We start from the raw sequence: 26,257 nt of genomic DNA, 5'->3' as shown, positions 1-26,257 counted from the left end.
AGGAGTAGTTGTACACTTAAAAAGAAAGACATAACCTACCTTGGCAATTACATAAACATTTTTTTTTTTTTTTTGAGAGACAGCATCTCATTCTGTCACCCAGGCTGGAGTGCAGATACAATCATAGTTCACCGCATCAAATTCCTCAAATTCCTGGGTTCAAGCAATCCTCCTGCATCAGCCTGAGTAGCTGGGACTACTACAACCGGGTACATGCCACTACACCTGGCTACTTTTTAAATTTTTTTGTACAGATGGGGTCTCACTATGTTGCGCAGTCTGGTCTTGAACTCCTGGCCTCAAGTGATCCTCCCACCTTCCAAAGTGCTGGGATTATAGGTGTGAGCCACCACACCCAGCCTAAACAATTACTTTATTAGAAGCTTCTGAATTATGTTTGAACTGAGCAAATTTCACTTAATAACATAAACTTCAGTTCTTATTAACAATTTTTGAATGTAAGCCTAAAGATGCCTGAAGAAATCGCTGCTGCTCAATGAAGCTGTCCAGCAATTTTCTTGCAACTCAGCATCACAGAAAGGTCTTTGTAAGGAAGTGGCTCCCACCAGGGAGCAGAGCTGGAAGGGACGCAAGCGCGGCACCACGGGGCTCTCTTTTCCGCTAAGACACCTGCAGACTTGGCTAGGTCTCCAACTGAATTCTCACAGGAAAACAGGGGTGGGAAAAAAGCAAATGTCAAATAAACACAGCACATTGCTACATCTGGTTTAAGTCTACCCTGCCGTATCTTACAGCAAAGCGAGTATGCCATATACCAACCCCAAGGACACCAGAAGCCCCCGGGTGGGAAGCGGCTGTCGGTCCAGCAGGCCGGGTGCCTGTGGCCGAGCGAACAACCACACCTGGTTCTTGCGCCTGAGCACCACCGCTGTACTCGGTTTCTAAATACAGCATTCTCAATAAAAAAGTAATGAAGGAAACAACAGGTTTCAGATGATATACTTTCATAATGTAGACTCTTTTTACCTTTTTCAGAATGTCATCGACAAGTTTCAGAAATATCTCGTCCACATTGAAGTTATCCTTGGCACTTGCTTCACAGAACCGCATCCCAGTTATCTGCTGTGCAAACTGAGAAGAAACACACGCCTATTTCCTCTGTGTGGGTGTCACACAGACCCGCGTGCGAGCATGAGGCCTCTGGGTTCAGGTTCAAGGGAAGGGCTGGGATTAAGGGGTAGAAAATCCCACTGATGCTCAAATATAAAGTTCACAAGCGTAGCACATTCTTACATTATAAACAACTAGCAAAACAAAAGACAATCAAAATCCTTAAGGTGATGCCAGGACCTTCCAGTCAAACGACTTGCCTAAGTTTCTAAAAGTGTAACATATCTGACAGTTAAAATGTGAATAGCATCATTTCTCCATGATTCAATCCTTAGCAAAAACCATGGAAGTTTAAAGTACATTAAAGTAAATTACACAAGCAACTTTATGGCTTAAAATATGTTTCTCTGTATAAAATGTCAGGTTAGGTAATAATGCTGTATATACTAATGTGTTTTTTTCTCCCTCCATTTCAGAATGAATTTAAAGGAGCGGGAAGTCAAAACAGAGCAAACAAAAGAGGAGGATGTGACTGAGTTATCACTGTATCAATAATTTCTTCGTAATTTTTAAAATAAGTAATTTATTACAAGAAACAGTACCTCAAGCGCTAAGCACAGGGTGTGGCAACCGTGCCTCCCGCTCCCTCTCACCTTCTCCCCCTGCTGCCTGGTGATTTCTCTGTCCGTTTCACAGTCCAACTTATTTCCAACCAAGAGAAGCTCTGCATCTTCTGAAGCATACTGTGGAATTTCAAAAGAAGCCACATTTCAAAGACGGGCATCGCCATACACTGACAGCGGAAATGTAAACCAACATGGTATTTTCATTAATTTCCATTTGTCCATTCACTTCCACTGTCTTTGAGGGTCTACCAGGTCCCAGGCAGGACTGGGCAGGCTGCGAGGCAGGGCTCACTACGTCTTAGAAAGAAACGGGGCACAGGCATTAAGAACCACAATGCCCTTGGCTGGCTGTTGACCCAACAATTCCCAAGACCCCTTCCTAAGGAAATGATTCCAAATGCAGGAAAGCTGTATACTCAAAATGGTTATCAACTGAATACAACCTAAAAGTCAAACAAAATGGCTGAAGAATCAAGTTATTTCAACAACACAGGCATTTAAAAAAATACACGCTTCAGAAGAACACGGAATGACACAGAAGGACTCCGTGACAGAACATTCACAAAATAAGCAAGATGTAATGCCAAACAGAGTGAAGCCAATTTGGTTTTTCAGGATGCTAGAGCTATAGATTTTTAATTTACTTTTATGCTTTTCTTCATTTTCCAAATTTCTATAATGAAGGTATCATTAATTTTATAACCAGGAAAAAAAGTTAAGCTACACTTTTAAGTTTAAAAATACATATAGGCACAATAAGATTTCTCTCTTTAAAAATGAAGTTAAAGTCTCTTGAGCAACTAATTGTGTATTTCTAGAAAGTTCTTTGAAACCGATTGCAACAAAAGGCACCTGAATAGTGTGGCCATCGCCCAGTCATGCAGCCAGGTGAGGAGTGCTGGCCCCTTATCAGGGAGCTGTGGGTCACAGTGACAGCACCTGCCACAGGGCTGGGGCAGTGGGCCCTGCGCTCAGGAAATGATGCTGTCACTCAAGTAAAGTGAAAAGCAGCAGTTGATGACAAAAGGAAGACAGCATCAGACTTCAAGACCTGGGCACAGACTCACAAACTCAAGTACCAAATGGGGTAGGATTTAGCCCATTTCTTTTGGTTTTGTATTCATCCTACTAGTTCTAAAAGTTTTAGACTATCAGGACTGTTCGCTTCTAATTTCTATAGGACTGCACTCTGTGACGTCCACATGAGGGGACATCAGTATCAACTGACATGCCAATGGAGGGCCCAGTAGGACTGATGCCCAGTGCAGAGCAGGCTGGGGCAGGCACCCCACCTCAGGTCTGATCCAACCTTGCAACCCTGATCGTAACACTTTTTTTTTAATTAAAAAAAAAAAAAAAAAAAGAGAGAGAGAGATGGAGTCCCACTATGTTGCCCAGGCTGGTCTCGACCTCCTGGGTTCAAGTGATCCTCTTGCTTTAGCCTCCCAAAGTGCTGGGATTACAGGTGTGAGTCACCACACCCGGCCACCAATCCTAACGCATTTTAAAGAGGCATACATCATCAATGACATGCTTGGTAAAGCTGCCGAACAAGCATCCTCCAACGTTATCTAGCAGACAGGTTTAAATGCAATGTGTAGACAAAATCCAATTTATATTGCATACGCTTGTTATGCAAAGGAACTAAACATGAAATTACTGCACAAGGGGGGAAAAACTCAAAATGTGGTCAACGGTATATCATCACATCCCACTCCCAACTGCTCTGCCTTCTAAATGTGTATTTGGGAATATGTTTCTTAGAGGAGAACCCACGGTTTACATTAACCACAGGGACGCAGGCTATCTGTATGATTCAATCATGAGCCAAAGGAGAACGCGAGCTCCTCTTGTTCAAAATGAGGAGCTAAAGGGCATCTGTAATTGCAAGGACAGATGTCCAGTGGGTGACGGAGGCGTGTGGGACATCCGCAGGCACCGTGGAGAAGGCCATCTCTTCAAGGCTGTCCCTCAGTGGATGTGCATGAGTGTCCAAGTGACCTTTCCGCAGAAATGAAATGTCCTAAAACTATTCCATGAAAGCAGCTGGATGTAGTGGAATGAGCATGTTTGGCCTCTGTAGTCTAGACAGTCCATGCTACCAGAAAAAAAATCCTGATTCTGGATAAATTTAATTCTTCTTTGCCTCATCCACAATACAGGACTACATCCCTATCCCGAAGGCTATGATGGGCTAAATGATGTTTAGTCTGTATAAAAACATGCTCAATAAATGTGTTTCCCCCACTTCTTTTAATAATGATGAAGACTCACAAGCAGAGAGTTCACACTGGATGGAAAAATATAACATTTACCTTATCAATCATCTTCATCCATTTTGGCAAATCATCAAACGTCTCCTTCTTAGTGATGTCATACACTAATATGATCCCCTTGGCACTTCTGTAATAAGCTGAGGTAATGCTGTTGAATCTCTCCTGACCTGCTGTGTCCCTAAGAAAAAGCAGCCAAAGTCAGTTCCCAAACAAGGCCCAAAGTGAGCACCACCACATTCCAAAGCAAACACAGATTATGCTTCAGTGTTTCTGCGACAAAAGAACAAGAGTAACCCCTATTTCTCTTTGGCCTGATGACTACAATGAAAGAAAGTAGGAAAAATTCAGGTTGACTAAAACTACGACATACAAAATACCTTTGTATTTAACAACTAAATTAGATGAATGGAGATGAATTATGAACCGAGATCAACATACTCTCCTGAATAAATTTTTCCCTTAAGACAGAAAATCAGCAATAGGAATGCTAATATAACATCAAAATATACGATGTTTTTCTAAAATAAAATGGGGGAAAAGTTTTTAAAATACAGAATTTCCAAACGATCAATCCCTAAGAATTCACACTGTAGGTGATTTACAAAACCATTTGTCATACCCAAGAGCAACAATGCCACAAAAGGAACATACACTTTATACACATGCATGACCGACTCCACATGCACACACACAATCAATGGTGGGGATCCTACGACTGTGAAAATGAATGCCCTCCAAGCCACAAAGAATTCATTTTTCGCTCACTAACCACCACCTAGAGTGCTGGGGGCAGGCGTGGGGCACATGTGGCAGCTTACGATGACCACTTCAGATGAGAAAGATCCACAGTTACAACCCCAGCAGGCAGTCAGGCTAGCAGCACTGAGTCTGTGGAGACAAGCAGGGCCAGCTCTTGAGAATGCCTCTGTCTGGGTCCGGCCACTGGGAGCTCCTCACGTCTGCACTGACATCTGTGCACAGCCACTACTGTCAGTGAGAGTAGCTTTTCTGAACCGGTTACACTCAAACAAAAACATCAGTAAGTCCCAATTACTTTTTTTTTTTTTTTGAAACGGAGTCTAGCTCTGTCACCCAGGCTGGAGTGCAATCACTTATACGATCTTGGCTCACTGCAACCTCCACCTCCCTAGTTCAAGTGATTCTCCTGCCTCAGCCTCCCAAGTAGCTAGGATTACAGGCGCCTGCCACCACGCCTTGCTAACACTGTATTTTTAGTAGAGAAGGGGTTTTACCATGTTGGCCAGGCTGGTCTCAAACTCCTGACCTCATGTGATCCACCTGCCTTGGTCTCCCAAAGTGCTGGAATAATAGGTGTAAGCTACCAGCCCAGCCTCCAATTACTTTCAAATCAAGATTTCGAAAATTAGAAAACAAGAATTTTCACAGCAAAAAAGATCTGAAAATCCTGTACACAGTAAAACTTCTTACTATCTTTCCAGTGTGAAATTTTGTGCAGAAATAAAGCATAAAGTAATTTTTTATTTCTTAGCTCATACCTGAAGGACAAATGTAAACCAACATTAGCTTTGTAATCAATGTGCTGGCCTTCTAGAATAAATCATAAGGGTACAAGGAAATTTAATACTCTAAATTATAGATGTGTACTTGACCATATTTCTTCCCCTTACAAAACCATAACTTCTGTTCTAGAAGATTCTGACTCCCCAATCTACTACACTCAGAGGGAAACGGACACGGAGGGAGCCCGAGGAACAGTGAAGATGTGCCAGGAACTGGGCAGTGGGCTGCTTTTTCCCAATTTTCTCAGCCGGGCGTGTTGCTAGGAGCCTATAATCCCAGCTACTCAGGAGGCTGAGGCAGGAGAAGTGCTTGAGCCCGGGAAGCGAAGGTTGCAGTTACCTGCGATGGTGCCACTGGTAAGAAACATTTAGTCTGGTAAGAAACATTCAGTCTCTTCTCTCTGAGGTCAGCTACTTGGAGGCTTCATCTACATGGTAAAAACCTAGGTCTCCACAACTCTTTAGAGTAACCCAGACATTCCTTTCTATAGATAATAACTCTTTAAACCAACTGCCAATCAGAGTATGTTTAAATCTATCTATGACCTGGAAGCCCCAGCCCCTTTGAGCTGTCTCACCTGTCCAGATCGAACCACTGTAAATCTTACATGTACTGATTGATGTATTATGTCTCCCTAAAATGTATAAAAGCAAGCTGTACTCGTGAGCACTTTGGGCACAGGTTGTCAGGACCACCTGACGCTGTGTCATAGGTGTGTCCTTAGCCCTGGCAAAATAAACTCTCCGATTGAGACCTGTCTCAGATACTTTTTGGTTTATATCTTGTATTGTGATAAGCCTAGAAACTGTTTGAGAACCACTGCACATTTCTAATTCCAATAAGGAGAATGCTTCCAATAGGAAGGACTGACACTCGCAAAGCGATTTCTTTAAAGAGCATCTATGATTTAGCTTCACCCAAAAAACCCCAACCAAGTGCGCCACAGTGGAGTAAGCTGGGGGCAACAGGCTCTTCCATGCAAGGCCACCAGAGCCTCTCATCCCACAGCAGGGAGTTCCCTTAGGCATCTGTGGGACTGGGTCCCTAAAAACACCACTTGACCATGTTGCTATAATTTATGGCTTTCTTCAGAGGAGACCTGCCACCAAATTAGTTTACATTAGTGATGCCTTATTGTCAAACAAGCAGAAAAGCTCACTGGCAAATTCATTTCCACATAAAGCAAAGCCACTTGCTTTGCCTCAGAGCATTATGAGGATCCCCTGCTGCCTTGACAGGAAGGTGAGCAGGGCAGAGGCAGGTATGTTTCTGTCTACCCAGGTCCTGCAGTACACGATCAGTAGATATGCACTGGTAACATGTTTAAAAAGTAGAAAGTTGACGCCACGTCAGGCAAGACAAAGAAACTTCATTTTTTGACCTCAGAACTGCAAAAAAAAAAAAAACCAAAAAGGAAATCTGAAGAATATGATAGATGGAGACTGAATTTTTCAGGATTTCTAAAAGCAACTTAAAGACTACACTAACAGTCACCTTCAAGGCGGCTGAGAAGGAACAGGGTTGATCCCATTTGGTTTCCATAAAGAGTCAGTGAATAAGATTATTTCTCTAATCCTAAGCATTTAGGGGTATACTTTACTAGTTCCAAACCAACAAAGAGTTAAATCTTTCAGAGGGTGGTTTACCATCCTCACAAGTTATGGCTTGTTTAAATCAGGATTCAATCAAACGTTTTTAATGTTGAAAAATATTTTGTGCTATTTGATTACTGTTACAAAACATTTTCCATTTCTTTAAAAAGTTAAAAATAATAAGCATTTTTTCTACTCTGAAATTGGTGGTTAACACAATACAGCTGAATCACAAATTTAAATAACAATCAGATTTAAGATCTTCAACAAGCATTTTAGGAATTACATACTTTAATAAACTTTTATTTTAGGCAATTTTAATCTGGTTTTCGGTATAAGTCAACTCACATGCACTTCTATTACACATTGAATGACTTTAGAATCCAGCAACTGGAGGCACAAAACCAGAGAAATTACAGATAATAGGAGTTTTAATAAAAACAATCGAAGAACAGGGATAGTAAAAGCCAATTTTGATGTAGCTTAAAATGTTTTTGCATGAATAGCACACTTAGGAATCGTAGAAACATTAAGAACCTCAACAAGAAGTAGTCAGCTGCCTCTACTGACTTTAGGTCCAATGTAAGGAAAGAGGATAGAAACCTCGAAATTCAAAACCTGAGGCAATCGTTCTAACGCAAATGAGCAGATTGGTTTAGTTTACAAAAATCCCAATGAGGAAACATGAACTAGTTCAGCACTCCCCATTTAAGCCCATTCCTTAAACGCCACTGTCTGGGCCTGGCTCTGAAGGCTGGGGGTAGAAAAGCATGTTTCTTTGAGAGATGATTCCATACTCCCAAAATATTTGAGCTCAGAAAGCTTTTATTTTCTATTCCTCTCAAAACTGCCTTTGCTTGATTTATTTCCCTTACGTACTAAATTATCTGCTATCATGTACAGCCAAAGAATAAGTGAAATGCTGATTCCATTCAGCAAGTATTTCTTAAACATCTACGATGTGCCAGCACCATAAAAATCCCACACAAATCTCTACTTTTCAGAAAATTAGATTATATCAATGCACTGATCATGCTTTCACCTTTCTATGAAAAGGCAGAATCCTACTATTTCCCTCTTTTTCTCCACAAACCTGAGTTTTCACTGTAATGATAAGGTACGGATTTCTAGAGGTTTGCGAGTTTTTAACGTCAGCTCAACCATCATTTACCACAGTGAGCATATGCCACCTTATTCGGATTTCTCTATCTGCTTTTTGTGCAAATTGAAAAATCCTGCAGGTCTGTTTTCCCAGTTTGGTAATACAACAATGCTTGGAGAATTCAAAGCCTCTTATTTGTTGTATTTAATACATCCACTTAAATTATTAAATTACTAATTTTCAGGACATACACCAATTTAGGGTATGAAATATTCCCCCTCTTCCAAGCGGAGAACAAAAGGAACGATGCCAACCTAAGAATGCTGGTTAAAACAAAGTCCCCCAACGCCGGACTGGTTCCACAGGCAGAACAAAAGGCCCTTATACGAAGCATTTCAATTCTGTGTTTGCCTAAAGGTAAGAGGCAAATTTCATGGCTTCAAGTCCATGGCAACACAACTCCAAGTTCAGTATAAATAATTTCCAGGACACCATTTGGATATAAATTCATCAAACTACATTCTAGTCAACACGTTTTATTTCAGCTACTTATATAGAGTTCTAACATTCATTAAAAATAATTTAAAGTACAGAGAAGAGAAAAATGGTCCTTTTTCTGACCACAGATAATCAACTAACTGACATATGTGGCAATGACATAAAACGTGATGTAAAAATGTAACAGACACCTGCAGCTTTTGGTACTTTTAGCTTTTAGGAATCTACAGTAAATAACACACTTCTTTCAACAAGATCCTCCTATGAAAACCGAATGGCAATGCTTTCATGCCAGTCTAGAAAATCGGAGCAGAGCTATCTATTATTAGCATAGCACAATCCACTGCACCTCCTTCAGGGACCCTTTCCAGCTACACAGGCGCCTTCTATGCCCTCAATGGATGAGAGTGAAACGACAATATGCCCACAACAAAGCAGATTATGCCAGCAGCAGCACAAGGGCTGCACCTCACTCCAAAAGAAGTCACCCATTACTTTAAAACATGAATACAAATTAGAATCATGATTCTAACACTTCCTTTTTACCTACTGCATAGCAATAATGAAGAAAAAGGTTTTCATCTTTTACATATAATATTTCAGAAGATAAAAATCTTATTTTGAGTATTATGTGACCAACAAAATGGCTGGCCTGTAGTAGATACATGAGTCACTGTTCAAAACCTCCCTGCAGGAAAAGACAACCCTGCAGGAAAAGAGTCACTGGAATATTCCATGTAGAAAACTTGCAATCAACCATTCCATAAGTCCAGTGCATGTCATTCTTCCTCCCTTAGTTACGCTCATTGCCAGTGCTGTACAGCTGCACAGATTTACAGAACGAAAAAGTAGTAGAGTCAAGGGAGAATCAGGAGAGGGAGGGGGTCATCTGGAGAATGCTTTGACATACAAGAGAAAAATGGTTTCTGAGTGCCCGCTGCTCTTCGCAGAACCACAGTATCTCCCGTTCCACACGGGCGGGATTCACGTTCTACACGGGTGGGCGGGCGGGGGGGGGGGGCGGGAATTCCATCAGGTAGGGCCCTCTTAGCTCAGAGTCCAGGGCACTGCAGTCAGATTCCAGGAGTGATCAATGTCACCAGCACAGACTTAGTGGGCAGAGCTTTAGGGAGGCACCAGGACATTTGGACATACTTTATAAACCAGAATACTGCCACCCAAGATAAAGATGGAAGTATTGATGCATTCATTAAGACATGTGCCACAGTCATCAGGCATGGCTGTCACCCATTAAGGCAGGTGTCACATACTCTAATAATGTTTACATCACTTTTGTGGGGCAATATTCCCATCAAAAAGTACCTCATACAGGTACTAGGAACAGAGAGAGGCATATCCCGAACCCTTTTGAAGGTGGTTTTTACCTTACAGAGCTTATCATTAGAAACAGCAGCTTGTGTACACAACACTTTGTTGCCATTTCCAGCCTTTAAAAGCTGGGCTGCAATGTACGAAAAGCCTGCAGGACTAGCACAGGAAGGAATATCTATTTGCTATTTATTTAAAGTATTCAGACAAGGCTTAATGTTTCATAATCAAGCCAAAAATGAAAATATGCAGACCAAACGCACAACACAAAAGAAAACAAACAAACACAAAACCCAAATCAAAAAATCTTTGAAGTGTGTCACACAGTGAAGGGCGACCAAATGAAGAGATTACCTCGGACACCTCCAGTCGGCAGGCACTGCGCCCGGCTGCAGCTGCGGCCCAGACAGGGACACGGATGAAGAATGAAGACATGGCACTAACATTCAAGCATTAGGTGACCGATGATGCCACAGATGAAGCAGCAATTAACGCAGATGAAAGCAAACACACACATGGTGGACAAACAATCAGAGCTGAGGGTGACCTGCCAAGAGGAGTTAGTAAGCTGAGTACACCGCAGCTGTGGCATTCAAAACAAAACGGCATTCTCAGAGGACCTCAGTGAGGCCACTTTTAAGCCATCGCCAGACCACCGGACCAGATCTTGTCCCTTCCTCCACAGAGAGGTCGCTAGTACCTGCGGGCTGTTAACAGGTTAATAGCGAACAGAAAGCTCTTAGTGCTGAGTGTGGTTATAACACAGCTGGTTGAGCCTCTCATTCCAACTGTGATTTGAGAAGGGGTCTGGATTCCTTTCCGGTAGGCATGAGTGGGGGGCTCACGTCCCGTGGAATCAGCAGTACAGCCAGGAGGAGTATGCCCACTCGTAGTAATAGTCACACTGTGCCAAGAAGCTCTGGAACTGTCTGCGTGGCCCTGCCTTCAGATTGCGCAAATCTGGTTATGAACATATTGGGCTTTCTCTGACTACTATCATACAAAATGAAGACATGAAGACAAGCATTTGAGCAATCATTTTAGTAGTGACACTTTTGATATTACATAAATGATTTGAAAATAGAGGCAAAAAGGTTCCAAACTAGCTACCATTAAGGTAACATTCTTCTGTCCACAACTGCTTCCCATGGGCAAGTGGCATATAACATAACAGCCTTATCTAAATTCTTTCTCTTGATGGAAACACTGTCCATTTAATTTTAAAATGAGCAAAAGAGGAGAAAAGTAGGAGAGGCAAATCAGCTCAAACAGTTCATTTTATTAGACAAGTGCATGGACTGTTAAACACACAAAGCACAGAATGGGGTGCAGACTCTCCCACTTACCAGATCTGTAATCTAATTTTCTTTCCTCTTAGCTCTACGGTTTTGATTTTGAAGTCAACACCTGTAAATAAAACAAATAAATGTGAAGCAAAAACAACAAAGATGCAGTCTGTCATATAAAATAATCCTACTCGTGTATTTTGTTATCATTATCAGAAAAAAAGAAAACCCCACGAAACCTGACATCACTTAATTCCAAGGAACAGGAACATCTGCACCGGTCTCTGTAACCTCCCATCTCTCACGCCTCAGTCCACGCTGGGAAGGTCGGCCCATGTCATGTCTCATCCTGAATCATTGGTCTAGTATTTGCTGTTCATAACACAACTTATTACTGTCACAGTTCAGCACAGAAACCAGTTTAAAATGACATTTAATAACTACATCGACAAATAAGTGGCTTTAAAAGGGTTTCTCAGGGAAAATTCTTATATGGAACACTGGAAACTTAATCAAACTTAATCAACCTTAGTCAGCCTTAGTCTGAATTTAGAAATTATTGTACTAAAAATTTCAGTACTCATGAAAATTTTAGGTAAATATAAGCATTAACATTGTAGTATCAACAGTGAGATTTAGAAATTTACTCTTATACAAATTAACATACCCAACTTTAATTTTTATTCATTTCAATACTGCTAAGCCAATCATCATGTATCTTTCCTTTTCAGTTTAGCCTGTAAAGCTTCAGATATATTTTTAAAACCAAGTTTTCATTTGTGTATGCTACCTTATATGCCTTCCAGTTTTACAAAACGTAAATATTTCACAACAATATTTTATTCCACAATTTTCACAACTAAGGCAAACAAAAGGGATGCTGGCAGAATTGAGAACTAGAGACACCTTCCCCACAGGCACGGCTTCCTGACAGCTTCCTTGGGACCCGGGGTGTAGATGATCCCAGCTCCCCGAGCCAGCAGGTGCCCACGTTTGTGAGTGGTATGGTGGCCGCAGAGGACAAGGCCCTGGCCATGCTCTGACTGCCCATCTCTGGGCACTGATGAGGTGCTGCAGTCAGATGGGGCTCTCGAGGGGAAGTGGAAGACACCTGACCGATTTTTTTAATGAGTAACACTGCGGACACCAATGCCACACAAAAGGCACGTTTACAGCCCTGGGGCAGTGTGTGGCCAGGGAGGCAGCCCTCCTGCCCCAGGAGAGAAGTTGCATGAATATAAAATGTTACAAGAAAACAAAGCCAGAGAGCACTACTCCATGTCAATTTTTAACCTCTCACATAACACATAATTTCAGATGTCCCTGAAGGAAAGCTAGTTAATTCAATTTCACTTTCAGTTCTGGAAATGATTTGCTTTCCAAAGTCAAAGGAAGCTCAGACACTGCCTTGACGCAGGAGGCAGGTTCTGCATGATGGAGAACCTCGAAGAGAGTGGCTTAACACTCAGCTGCAAGGAAACTGCAATTTCAAGTGTTACTACACAAGACACACAAAATAGCGCAGATATTTGCTATCTGGTTTAAAGCAGCACAGCTTAATGACAAAACACTGTCTTCATATTAACATAGAGTTAGGATTTCACTGCCGTCATGCTACCCTGTGATGGAATTTACTCATCAAATGCATAATCTGTGATGACTACTCGTCTATTTTACTTTTGTTTCAATTACTTCAAGTAAGTTTGTTTTTCAAATGTAATTAAAGGAGCTGTAACTTTTGTAAACCTTGTGGCGGCGGCTGGTACTTCACTGAAAAGAACTGGCAGATGATACTTCTTTCGAGCTCTGCTTCAAATTGAGGAAGAGTCCCTGAAACAGCTAGAGCAGATAACCTTTGTTTTGACTACACTGTTTTCTCTGTGTTGTAACAATCGAGTCTGAATATGTCAGACCGCCTTTTCCAACCAACCTGAACCTGAGCAACCTACCCAACTCCAGCAGTCCTACACTAGGACTATTTTGTAACCACAAAATTTAATGAATAAAAATAAAAGACTAGGACATTAATATTCAAAATCAGGAAATAAGTGGTAACATTATCACTATGTGATTATAAACACATTATTAGTTCTAATAGGAAAACAAAGCAAAGATTACCTGACAGTAAACAGGGCTAAGAACCTGTTTCAGTACTGAGTACTCACAGACAAAAAGAAGGGAACAGACACCGGGGCCTACCTGAGGGTGAAGGGTAGGAGGAGGGAGAGGACTGAAAAACTACCTGTCGGGTCCTATGCTCACTGCCTGGGTGACAAAATCATCTGTACACCAAACTCCCAAGACACGCAATTCACCCATGTAACAAACCTGCACATGCTCCCCCTGAACCCAAAATAAAAGTTGGAAAGGAAAAAACAAAAGAAAAGAATCTGTTTAGCCAAAATGAAGACTATCATACAGCGAGGAGATGAATGACAATTAACAACACAACAGGAAAACTCCCAGGGGCCCGATCTACGGTTCCGTGGGTAAAACCAGTTCCTTCAAACAGTCCTCGCTCTTACATGAATTACCCTACACCTATACAGTGTCTAACAGCCATTACGTAGCCTGCAATGACTGGAAACTTAATCCAATTTTTAGCTTAGAAACATACACCTGTATCAAAGTACACAACTAAACATTTCTAAAAACTTTCTTACATTAAAAGTCAAAAATATCCCTTAATATTGTCTATTTTAAATATTGGGATGTCATAGAAGTGATAATGATCCTCAATAAAAGGAAAAAAGTCATCAATAACCTCAAATATCTGGCAGATTATTTAGGAAAAATCAACAGAGTTCTTGTCACAGAAGAGGAAATGTTTACAACCAACCAAGGGACAAAGAGGGTGGCGATTTCACTACTGTCTCCAACCCTGTTGAAAACCGGCTTCCTACAGGTATCTTGACTGAGAGAGGAAGCAACAAGCCCTCGCCACTCAGCTGATGGCGACAGTCCCTGCCTTTGAAAACCTCAGTGATACTGACCTAACGTCACACACCAGGCACTTGGCAGAGCGTCTTTCTTCGCTGTTCTCTCTTCTTAGAGAACCTCCTTGTCTGCCCAGAACCCCTTGAAGCCCTAGATTTCCCATCTGAACTCTTCTGATCACACCTGCCTTTATCCTTGTCTTTATCTATGTTCCAATTCTTGGCCCTGAACTCTCTTCTAGCCCAGAACACATCGGTCCTTCTTTGCTGGCCTCCCTCACAGGCTGTGTGCCTACCCTCTGAGGATGCAGCCATCTTCAGCCCCCTAAAGTCTAGGACACGGCCTGGCACACAACGGCAACTCAATAAATCCGAAGGCTGGAAACTGCTCCTCCTTCTCCATCAAATGCTGTATATGTAAGACGAAATGTGACTTATTTTTGGAAAAAATAGGGAAATTTAGGACTGATTAGTAAAAAAAAAAAAAGGCATCTGAGTAGCAGGTGCGGAATGGAAGCAGTGAACGCAGCGGTGCCCAGCACACAGGAGAAATATGAGTGTGTGCAGCAACACAGCCTCGCTTTTCTCCTACAGTTCCTCACAGGATGGGACAGCCATCCTTGCTCATAGCCTCTCCCTACACACACTGATCCCAGAGGATTACGGTAACAGTTTCTCCATCCAGTCCCTTAGACAGAGAACTGGTCTACTAGGTGAATTATTCTGGTGAGAGGAGCTTGCTTTTCTTTAGGCTTACCAATTTTATGGAAGTCTTTCTAAAAGTATTTTAACAATGCTTTCGAAAAGCACACAGGCTACAGAGTTACACTATTATCAAAGGTCTTAGACTGCTCTATTTAAGTCAGTCTTTTCTTTTTTTTTTTCCCCTTGAGTCAGAAAAAAAAAAAAGGCTTTGTCACCCAGGCTGGAGTGCAGTGGCAAGATCATAGCTGACTGCAGCCTCCAACTCCTGCGCTCCAGCGATCCTCCCACCTCAGCCTCCCGAGTCCCTGGGTCTAAGAAGTGCACCACTGCCACTAACTGATTTTGGTTTCTGTAGAGATAGCATCTCACTACATTGCCCAGGCTGGTCTCAAACTCCTGGGCTCAAGGGATCCTCCTACCTCAGCCTCTCAAAGTGCTGGGTTTATAGGCATGAGCGACTGTGCCAGTGTCTTATTCTTGACCTTAATTTCCTTTAGTACGAATGACACTGGACATCTGTCAAATACTCCATATCCAAGCCTCACAGCAGCCCAGTGATGGAGAAACTATTACCCCCATTTTATCAAGACATCATGATGAGCAGAGAGAGGACAGGGTAATTTGCCTATAATCCTACCACAGGCCAGAGAAGCAGCAGAACCAAGACTCAAATTTACACCACCGCCCACAGTGAAAGGTTAGTATAGTAAAAGTCAGATGGGTGAAAAAAACAGAAACGCGTAAGATGTTCTCAAGTGGCTCATAGTTCCCACAGCCAAGCTGTGAAGACAACGCCTGACTCCGCGCTCTGCCTTCTTGCTGGCTGTCTTTCACATACACGTCTTAGCAACATCAGGAGGAATCCCTGGACTTAGAGCTTGTAAGATTTCTATGTTCCCCTTCAAGCAAAACATTTGCACATTACTGTTTCCTTTTGCTGGGCCATAAGAAGTTACAAAAGCGAAAATGCAAAAACACGCAGAAACTTCTTTCTTTACACTCCTTTCAGGTAAAAAGCCTAAACACCACTGTGGTCCAAATCTAGGACTATGGCTGAGTGGACTCTGCCCTCTTCTTCCATGCCCAGGTCACTTCTCCTAGTTCTACCAAAGATCTGCAGTTTGGACCAGACCATAGATTTTACTTAATATTTTGAAGAAGTTAAAGGATTTCCATATACTTGAAGGTAAGTCTCAATACAAACAGTGGTTGTGATGTCACTGCCAATTTATAATAATGACCTTAAGTTTTGTACAGTGGCTTTTCTTCGAAGGATGTATCTTATACAATGTTATCTAAAATTGGATATAATATTCTACTACGGGATTGGATTCTAAGCATTTTCAGTGAGTTGTGAGAAAATAAATGAAGGAACATGTTAAGGTTACAGAGACAGGCAAATCTAGCACTACAAACAAGTTACGTGGGCACAAGGCCAGTCTTCTGCCCAAACTCTACCACCTACCAGGGAAGAACTCAAAATGAATTCTCGTCCCATATAAGGAAAAGGGAATGTGGCCAGGCGCAGTAGCTCACACCTGTAATCCCAGCACTTTGGGAGGTCAAGGCGGGCAGATCACGAGGTCAGGAGATCGAGACCATCCTGGCTAACACGGTGAAACCCCATCTCTACTAAAAATACAAAAAATCAGCCAGGTGTGGTGGTGGCACCTGCAGTCCCAGCTACTCGGGGGGTTGAGGCAGGAGAATGGCGTGAACCCAGGAGGTGGAGTTTGCAGTGAGCGGAGATCGCGCCACTGCACTCCAGCCTGGGGGACAGAGCAAGGCTCCATCACAAAAAAAAAGAAAAAAAAAAAGGAAAAGGGAAAGCAAACTCACTGCTAGTAGACCTATCTTGTGACATCCTACTATTGAATATTATCTGGCTTTTCCCATCTAAGCTGTGCGTTACGGATTTAAATAGAAACTAAGCACCATAACTGTAAAACATTTTGCTCAACTCAGAAGCAGGTACTATTAAAATCCTAATGTTACCATGTGTCATTGAAAAAATGCTTATCCAGGCCTGAGGATGTCAAACGTGCATCCAGGTGTAAGAAGATCTGTCCCCGCCTGCGCTCCAGGGTTGGCATACTCCCCCCCAGCAAATAAAGCCCACCCTGTACACAGAAGCACAAGGAGACAGTCTTGCACTTGACTGGAACAATGACACCACGGACTGCATCGGGGAGGGGAGGTCAGAGGGACAGTTGGAGGTCCTGGGCCTCCAAGGAGAGGCATGGCTGGAGCCCAGCAGAGCGAGTGGACGGTTCCTCTCATGGAAGTATACACGTACGAGAATTCCACAGAAACGTGTGTGTTCTCTTCACAAATCAAAAGATGAAGAACTAACTTTTGTGGTGTTTGCTATATTTCAGATAATATTCTAAGGGTCTTCATTAACTTATTGCAATGTATATTCATTAACAATATTATGAGGTAGATATTACTGTCTACATTTTATAGATGCAAAAGCGGAAGTCAGGGAAGCTAGCAGACTGCCTAAGGTAACCAAGCTGGTGAGCATGAGGGCACAGATTGGAACCTGGGCTGCCTGGCTCCGGGCCGTGCTCCTCCCTGTGCACTGTGCAGCCCCACCTGATGAACAAGAGGGAGAGGCTGGAAGGGAGCTAAGAACATACACCTAAGGCTGAAAAAGAACTCTGCATTGCTAGGCAAGTATATAAAATTAACAGTAAGACAGGGTCGCTGGCTGGCTGGCTGGGACAGACTCCATCCCTGCACCAGGCAGCCTTCCCCACTCCTTGGCTTCAGACAAACTCCCATCTGAAATGCTACCAGGTTATTTTGAGTTCCTGGTCAAAAGAGGAGGAGAATATTTAAAGAGAAGAGAAGAAAAAACTCATGATCAAACAGTGGATTGTTAACATTTTCTTCACATGCAAAAAACGTGAACTTCACTACTACTCAGAATGGATCCATGAAAATGCAGGGACTGTCAGACAGATTATGTTTTATCCAGGACATGTGATTACATTTTGAAATTTATATCATCTGTATATATCAGTGTAAATCATTAAAGGGTAAGGATTTTTTTATGGAGTGTTTCAGAGTTTTCGGATCTACAGGATAAATTAGGAGAAGAGAATTATAAATTGCCTTTTCTATGCCAGACATGTAAGATATTTTAACTTTATGCCTATACTGTGACATGTGAAGAAAGTGTAAATCCCGCTTTGTTTTTCTTCTTATGAGTTAAGACACTGAGGTAAGTTGCTTGCCTAAGGACAGCTGGCAGCCTGTCGTGGAGCTGGAACTTACATGCAGGACTCTATGCCTGCCTCTAAAATCTCTTTCCACAAACACCATGGCTTGGGAAGACAGCGGTGGCCAAGGAGAAGGTGAAGCAGTTTTTCTTTTTTGAGACAAGGTCTCACTCTGTCACCCAGGCTGCAGTACAGTGGCACAATCACTACTGGCTCATCTCCAGTACAGTGGCACATCTCCCTGGCTCAAGTGATCCTCCCGCCTTGGCCTCCCAAGAAGCTGGGACCACAGGTGTGCACCACCACACCAGGCTAATTTTTGTATTTTTTTGTGGAGATGGGGTTTCGCCATGCTTTTTCTTTTTAAGTAAAAAATTAAAAGTGAAAATTGGATTGCAGGTGTGACTGCCAGTCGACAAGTGTTGAGATCCTACCACACACGGCTTGAAGAGGGGAGAGGAGGCATGTGAAAAACACAAAGCTCCTCATTTATAGGGGCCCATTCCTTCGCCCAAGTGCTGACATGGAGTTGGAATTGCAGGTTGTTTGGTTAACCAGGCACCAGAAACCAAAGGGTGGAGTTTGTCAGAGCTGGAGGGAAAACATGTTCTATGGAATCCAGTGCTCTGCTCAGCTTGTGTCGTGCTTCCCAGTTTTAAAAGTTTTTTGTTTTTTTTTAAACAATCACACTCAATTAAGGGCACCATTTTTGGTATGTAGTTTTGGCTTTCCACATACTTTCCAAATGTCAAAGTTGTGAATTAGAGGACAAAAGGAGGACGATCAATGTCTTCCTCAGCTGAAGCAGGAGGTACTGTTTTCTAACACTTATTATTATGGCTAGCTCCGTGACTCACCTCCTCTCTGAAAAGGGTAAACCAGGTGTGAGCTTTGTGCCAGGGGAAGGTCGAGCAGGATGGTGTCTTACATAAATAGTAAATGCTTCTCAAAACTATTTTAGAATGACTACTGTACAAAGCTGTTTTCTTTACAAACTAACGCTTATTTGGAACAATGTATCTGGCACCCAAGGATAGAGAATAATTTGGACCTATCAGTTCTCAAAGGAACCTACTCTGCCTTCCACAGCCAGTTCCAAGATCCATTAACAGATGGCTTCTGGCAGATTCCACAGAGCAGAGGGAAAGAGGCAATCTCTAAGAATCTGGATCTCTGTCATGCATAATAAAATCTTTCTTCTTTAGTGTAAGTGCAGACAGTGAGAGAAAGGCTGAATGCATTTCAGCCAGGTCTTTAAATAGATTTTTATTCAACATAAACAACCTAACACCAACTACATCTGCATGCTTTCTCTGAAAGATGGCTACTTTAATCCACAAAAGGGGACGTTTGTCAAGCCTCTCAGCTTGCATTAAGTTCATTAAATAAACCTGATCACACAACACACAGCATATGTGGGTATAAGAACTAAATGTTGGTTCCTCTCATGCTCACATCCCTGAGTCATCATGTTACATTATTTTGGCAGGGGAGTCTGTGTGAGGTTCTCTCCAGATGGAGCGAAACCACACTGCAGGGCTGCAGAGCTTGGGCTTTTGGACTGGGAATTCTGGACGATTTTCCTTAATTTTCTCTTAAGTGAAACATGGGCAGATTGGTCATGGCTTAGAAGACTGTGTACAAATACAGAAGAGCAAAATAAAATACACAGTTAAGCATTTAAATCCAGTATGAGATGTTCATTCTGGGTTTTCTAACAAAAATCTCTGCCCTAAGTTTCCAGAATAAAGTACAAGTGTAGTCAATTTCCATGTGAAGACGCTAGTGGACTGCACTTGACCTGTCACGCCACCTAACATTCAAGTGCAGACCCCCAGAAAGCATTTCTGCAGGGGATTCACACTCACCTATTTCTCGGACCTCTCCATTCTGTTGCCAGCTCAACCGCAGGTCCAAAGAAACAGACTCGCTCGCACCACCCTACTTCCCCACTGCAAGCAGTCTCAGGCCAAGGCCCCAAAAGTGGGCATCCTGAGTGCACCCTCATGTCAACACAGGCTAGAGGGGGGTCAGGCAGAGAGCACACACGACTGCGGCCCGCAGCAGAGTTAAAGAGCTTCACCAAAAGGCTGCCATCCTTTAAGGGGGCCGGGCTGTGAAGTTTAGAGCACTGCCGCACAATGAAAAAAATGAAGATAAATTTAAAGAAGTTTTGGCTGGGGGCAGGGGCTCACACCTGTAATTCCAGCTCTATCGGAGGCTGAGTAGGGTGGATCACGAGGTCAGGAGTTCGAGACCAGCCTGGCCAACATGGTGAAACCCTGTCTCTACTAAAGATACGAAAATCAGCCAGGCGTGGTGGTGAGCGCCTGTAACCCCAGTTACTTGGGAGGCTGAGGCAGGAGAACTGCTTGAAACTGGCAGGCGGAGGTTTGCAGTGAGCAGATATCGCACCACTGCACTCCAGCCTGGGTGACAGCGTGAGACTCCATCTCAAAAATAATAATAATAATACTAAAAAAAAAAACCTTTAAACTGTGATATCTTTCTTAATTTTTAAAAGTCCTTTTAAGTCTTTTTTTTTTTTTTTAACGTTCTAAATTGGCAAAATAAAGAACTGGCAATCCTATCCTGGCCTCCAGCCATTTTGAGGGAAACTTTACTACCCAGAAAAATCAGAATTCTGGTCAGATTGTCTTACTTTGACTTCTCCTGTATTCAAATATACCTATTTTGGTATGCAAAAGGCTTAAGACATTTGAATTTGAATGATGGAATATATACATTAAAAAGCAGTTCTTGGAGCATTATTTTAATATTCAAAAGGCAAGTGACAAGCAATGACAGGGACACACTTAAAGAAAATCAATTTCATTAACACCATAGGATAATTACATCACTATCGTGGCAGTGCTGTAACAAGGACCAAATTCTAAAACAAGGAAAGGGCTCCATCACGTCTGACCTTTATGTGTGTGAGCCATCAGTATTTTCAACAAAGCAAAGTCAATCTACCTAAGGAACAGACACAAAGACAGTTAAAAACAATTCACTTGCAGCCCTGGCCCCGACCCGCAGCAGATAAATGTCTACCTCTGCGAGACTTCGCGTCCTCATCCGTAAAATGGCTGTGACTCAATGAGCAAATTAGCCTATCCCAGCTGATTCGCCCAGGTAATTTCTAACAGCCAACTAGCTTATTCCAGGTGATACTAATCAGTCAGTTAGCTCAGCTGATGTGAATCTTCTATGACAATTACTTTAGCACAGGTGATTTTAAACCACCAATTCACTCAACCCAGGTGATTTCAGTGAATTAGCTCAGCCCAGGTGATTTCAATCAGCCAATTAATCAATCAGGTGAATTTGATTAGCCAGTTAGTGCAGTACAGGTGATTCCAATCAACCAATTATCTAAACAACAGCTACCGATTCATTAAGGTATGCCCAAAATGGTAAATGTAAATAGTCCATGCACACCAAGAAGAAATGCAGGGCCCTATATGCTAACCTGGACAGCATGTACCACAAAGCTTTACTGTCAGCTTATTTACAAGGCCTGAAACCTGAAGCTGAAGCTTTATGTTTATATAAACAACATGGTGTGGCTATGTTTTATTCTGATATGCTATTGAGCGAAACAGAAGTCAATTAATTCTACATCTGCATTCTTAGTATATGCTCTATATTTTAAAAAGTGGAAAAATATTGTCCGTATACATTAATATTTACATACACACATCCGTATGTTTGTGTTTACCTACCATGTGTGTCCATATATTCATATATTAACCTAAGTATATATAAATATATATATATCTGAAGCTGTAACAAACTTTGTATTTATATTCAAACAGAATAAAGATGTTGAAAGTGGAAAAAAAAATGGCTGTGACTCTGTGAGACTTCGCTCCTCATCTGTAAAATGGGGATAACTTTCAGGGCTGTGACGAGGCCTTCTGCTGGTGTAGTTAAGTGCTCACCATGTAGCAGTGACTACTAATACAATATTCTATTTATATGCACAGACAACTAAATTACTTATCCAAAGTCACAAACTAGTTAGTGGCAGAGCCTGGAGCAAGAATCCACATTTCTTATTACTCTAGTGTTTTTCCTAGCATGCAATACTATTGGAGCAAGGTGGGGGTAGGTTTTTAACAAGTAAAACCATTTCAACCTAAATAAAATTAAACAGCTTCCAAGAGTAACATACAAACAAAACAAAGATGGACAGATATATAATTTTATGGAGTTGTTTTTTGAAATATACTTTAAAAAAAGCATATTTACCTGTTTATGCTAAAACTAGTGGGAGTCAAACAGAAGGAACCAAGATCAAGAATTCAGCATTACTAGATAGAAATGGCTTCTACAGCTTCACTCAGGAAGTAATAATGTCAACTTGCGAAAGCACACGCAGATTCATGGAGGATACGTATGCTTGTGATACAGGCACTGCTATGAGAAAAACAGTGGCCCAGGCACCTTAGTTGTAAATTTCTTCAGTCAATTACTTTTTCTGTTTCTCAAACTTTGAAAAGCTACTCTTGTACTTTTAAAAAGAACTTGTGAATTATAATCAGACTAATTAAATTCCACGAAAACAAAATCCCATTTGAAAACAAGAGACAATTCCATCAGACAATTCCATTAGATAGGCCAAATAGTAAACACAATCTCAGTTTTTCATACCCTTGTGAATTCTGTGTATCTTTTAAACCAGTTTCTGATATGATTAACAATAAAAAAAATCAACATTTTCATTTATAATTGTACATAATAGTTCATCATCTCGAATCCCTAAGGACTTCCACTACGGATCTTTTATAGAAAGTTCAAATGAATCCCATTTACTTTAAAAGGGCACTTACTGGTCAGGAGCAGGGGCTCACGCCTGTAATCTGAGCACTCTGAGAGACCAAGTGCTTGAGACTAGGAGTTTGAGACCAGCCTGGACAACATAGCAAGACTTTCACCTCTACTAAAAATCAAAAACGGGCTTGGTGGCATGCACCTGTACTCTCAGCTACTCAGGAGGCCGAGGCAGGAGGACTGTGTGAGCCTGGCAGGTCGAGGCTGCAGTGAGCCATGATCGTACCACTGCACTCCAGCCTGGGTGACAGAGCAAGACTCTGTCTCAAAATAAATACATAAATAAAAATAAAAAGGCACTTACTGGAAACACTCTCCTAGCCTCGGAATTACACACTACTACCACTTTAGTGACCTGTCTTGGTCCAGGCACACTTGGGGACTCTTCTCTGGGCCATGCTGTGAGGCTCACCGTCTTTCCCATGGCTGTCGCGAGCAGCACACATCCATAAGCCCTGACAGGGTCGGGAAAACTCCCACTGTGGAAGACTCTTGCTCTATATGGAAGTCACTGTACTACATGAAGATCAGAAGAGAAAAACCAGCCTGGGAAGAACACTGTGAGCTAACTGCTCAAACGGTAACCGTTCAGGTGAGGCAACCACAATTCTACGCCACACTCGGTACCATATTTAATTTGCATGTTTCTAAAGGAACTAGAGGAACAAAGTTATCTTCAAACATTCCAATGGGGAGGAAGCCTTCTCCGACTAGGCCTCATCCCTAGCCCCGACTGGAGACGCTTTCACTGGGCTCCCAAATATCCACACACATCTGTCACTGCCCTGACAAGCGGTCATGCGGCTCCCAGAAGCTCTGACCCACTTCTGGGCAGAGCCCATGTCCTGTTTACCACTGAATCCCCACTGGATAGCACAACACCCAACACACAGTAGGTGCACAACAAACGATCTGATGAGTGGAGGGGAAAAGCAGTTCTGAAGCAGAAACTGAAGCGGAGCTGGCTAGCTTTCTCACAGTGTCTTCATGCTCTGCAGCAGGCCAGGGGCCATGATCATTCTCTGCACATCCCACAGTTAGAAGCATGCACTGAGTACTCGAGTACTCCGGTATTCTAGGTATTACAGGCTACATGTGAAGCAAACAAAAATGAACAAGACAGAAATTCAACCACACTCAGTAGGGAGTATGTGCTCGGGTAAGAGCATGTTTGGTAAGGGACACAGAAACAAACTGCCTGGTCTCCTTGCCTCCTGGTTTCTTCCTTATTCCCAAACATCCTATGCAACTCTGCCAAATTAGTTTCACTGTTTTCGTGCCAATGCCTTACTAAGATTTTGGTTCCAGGTGCCCATAGGATAGGGTCCACTCTCCTCAGCACGGCAGTCAAGGTCTCGCAGCATCCATTCCCAAGTCCCCTAAGGAACCCACCCCACAGGTGGGCGGCTGCTGCACTACTGCCAGGCTTAGAAAATCCTTCTTCCTCTCTCCTCTTGTGCATTCTAAAGCACACCTTTACTCATCCATCTCACCCTCCATCCACTCAAGCTTTCAGTTGCCCACCTATGGATACCTGATTTCTCTTCATCACACAGGGCAGCTCTATTATCCCTCATTTTTATAGACTGAAGTACGGAGCCGTAAAAGATCGACAATTCTGAATTGAATTTAACCCTACTTTATGTCAGGTACTAAAATAACAGCCTAACCCTCATTTGATGGCTTAACAACTCCCTGTTCTCTGTGTGATCCAAGACTGGATATTTGAAACAGGTATAGTTATGCGACTCATTTTAATACCATGTACCCAATGCCAACATTTTAAAAACATACGGTACAGACATCACAAATATTTCCAAAATGATCCATTCCAAAAAAGCATTAAGGGAAGTAAGTTCTTGAAAACAAAACAAAAAAGACAACACAAAAATTGGAGGTTTAATTTTCCAATAAGACACTTTAAATGTAGTACTGTTTTGTTACATGACAATTTCAAACAAAGTCATGTCAAAATCGTACTGACAGCCTTGGAACTACCACTGGTTATAACACTATTAATAAATAGAATTACAAGAAATTATAAATTCTGTCCATCGAATCTCCTGACGACTCAGTTTCTTGGACCGCCCCTGGGGAAATCTCTCACTTCCTATCACAGAAGGTGACTGCCCTTTAAAGAATGGGGTTCCCCTAGTTTGGACATCTTTTAAGGGGTTTTCCATAGAAGCAACTGCTACCCACATCCAACTGACAAATCTCAATGTCAAGTCCTCTGAGCATGACTTCATTAAAAAAATTTCCCCTGCAGTTTCCATTTCAGATACGCGGCTTTCTCCTCCTTGACCCTGAAGCGTTCCTGTATTTACTTTACTCCTGTCCTTCACCGAAAAGAGCGGCACTGGAGGAATCAGCCCCACGCCCGCCAGTCACCGGGTTGTCTGAGGTCATGGATAAATACAGCTGAAGTTCCTCTGCCGCGTACTTACGGCTAGCATGAGAAACTTATTGTTGTTTTAGTCTTAACATTCTCCATAGGTGACTTTAAACTTCATTATTTCTTGAAAATGGGTTCAAAATAAGAAAACTGCCCTGGTTGCGAAGGGATCACACCCGCAGTAGACGGCGCGCGCTGGCCTCGGTGGGCCGGGGCCTTCGGCGTTCACTCCCCTGCCTGCCTGTGCCCCACTCGAACCCAGCCTTTTCTTGGGCGAGTACGCAAAGGGTCGAAGTTTCCATGGAGAGCCGCCCCCACAGGCCCCAGGGGCTGCCAGGACCTCTGAGGCAGGGCCGGGGGCCAAGGGCAGGTCTGCACGGAGGCGGCACGAAAACCTCTGCCAGGCTTTGGGATCAGGATGCGGGGCCCTCCACGGAGACCCCCGCCCCTAGTGTCACCGAGAGGCCCATCCCCGCCCGAAAGGCTCCCAAGGCTTGATGAGACTCGAAGCCCCTGGGGCGAAGGACACCGGCCCGGGCGCCAGGAGGCCCGGCCCGGGGTCGCCGCGGCGCCCTTACCCACGGTGGACTTGCAGGCCTCGCAGAAGGTGTCGTCGGTGAAGCGCTCCATCAGGCTGGTCTTGCCCACGCCGCGGGAGCCGATGATGATGACCTGCAACTTGAAGTCGGCAGGCCTGGGGGGCTGCTTCCTCCGGCGGCCCTGGCCGCCCGACAGCGCCGGGGAGCCCGCGCCCAGACCACCGCCGCCGCCGCCCCCGACCCGCCTCTGCAGCGCGGCGCCCGGATCCATGCACGCATGCGGCTCCCGCTCGGCCC

General features: G+C 43.0%; 1 protein-coding gene across 1 annotated transcript in view; it reads right to left on the bottom strand.

Annotated features, from left to right (window-relative positions):
- The window catches only part of RAB12 (RAB12, member RAS oncogene family), a 28,067-nt gene extending 1,810 nt beyond the window's left edge, over window positions 1-26,257 (bottom strand). Inside the window, exons 1-5 of the mRNA XM_026456010.1 lie at window positions 26,000-26,257; window positions 11,383-11,443; window positions 4,013-4,151; window positions 1,725-1,814; window positions 988-1,092 (exon numbers count right to left, since the gene is read on the bottom strand). Coding sequence (XP_026311795.1) covers window positions 988-1,092; window positions 1,725-1,814; window positions 4,013-4,151; window positions 11,383-11,443; window positions 26,000-26,231 — 627 coding nt within the window. The 5' untranslated portion in view covers window positions 26,232-26,257. The remainder of the gene's footprint in view (window positions 1-987; window positions 1,093-1,724; window positions 1,815-4,012; window positions 4,152-11,382; window positions 11,444-25,999) is intronic.

The sequence above is a fragment of the Piliocolobus tephrosceles genome, chromosome 18 (assembly GCF_002776525.5).
Source record: "Piliocolobus tephrosceles isolate RC106 chromosome 18, ASM277652v3, whole genome shotgun sequence".
NCBI classification, from domain to species: Eukaryota; Metazoa; Chordata; class Mammalia; order Primates; family Cercopithecidae; genus Piliocolobus; species Piliocolobus tephrosceles.
The sequence above is the reverse complement of the archived record's forward strand: the minus strand, read 5'-3'. Positions and strand labels throughout refer to the sequence as shown.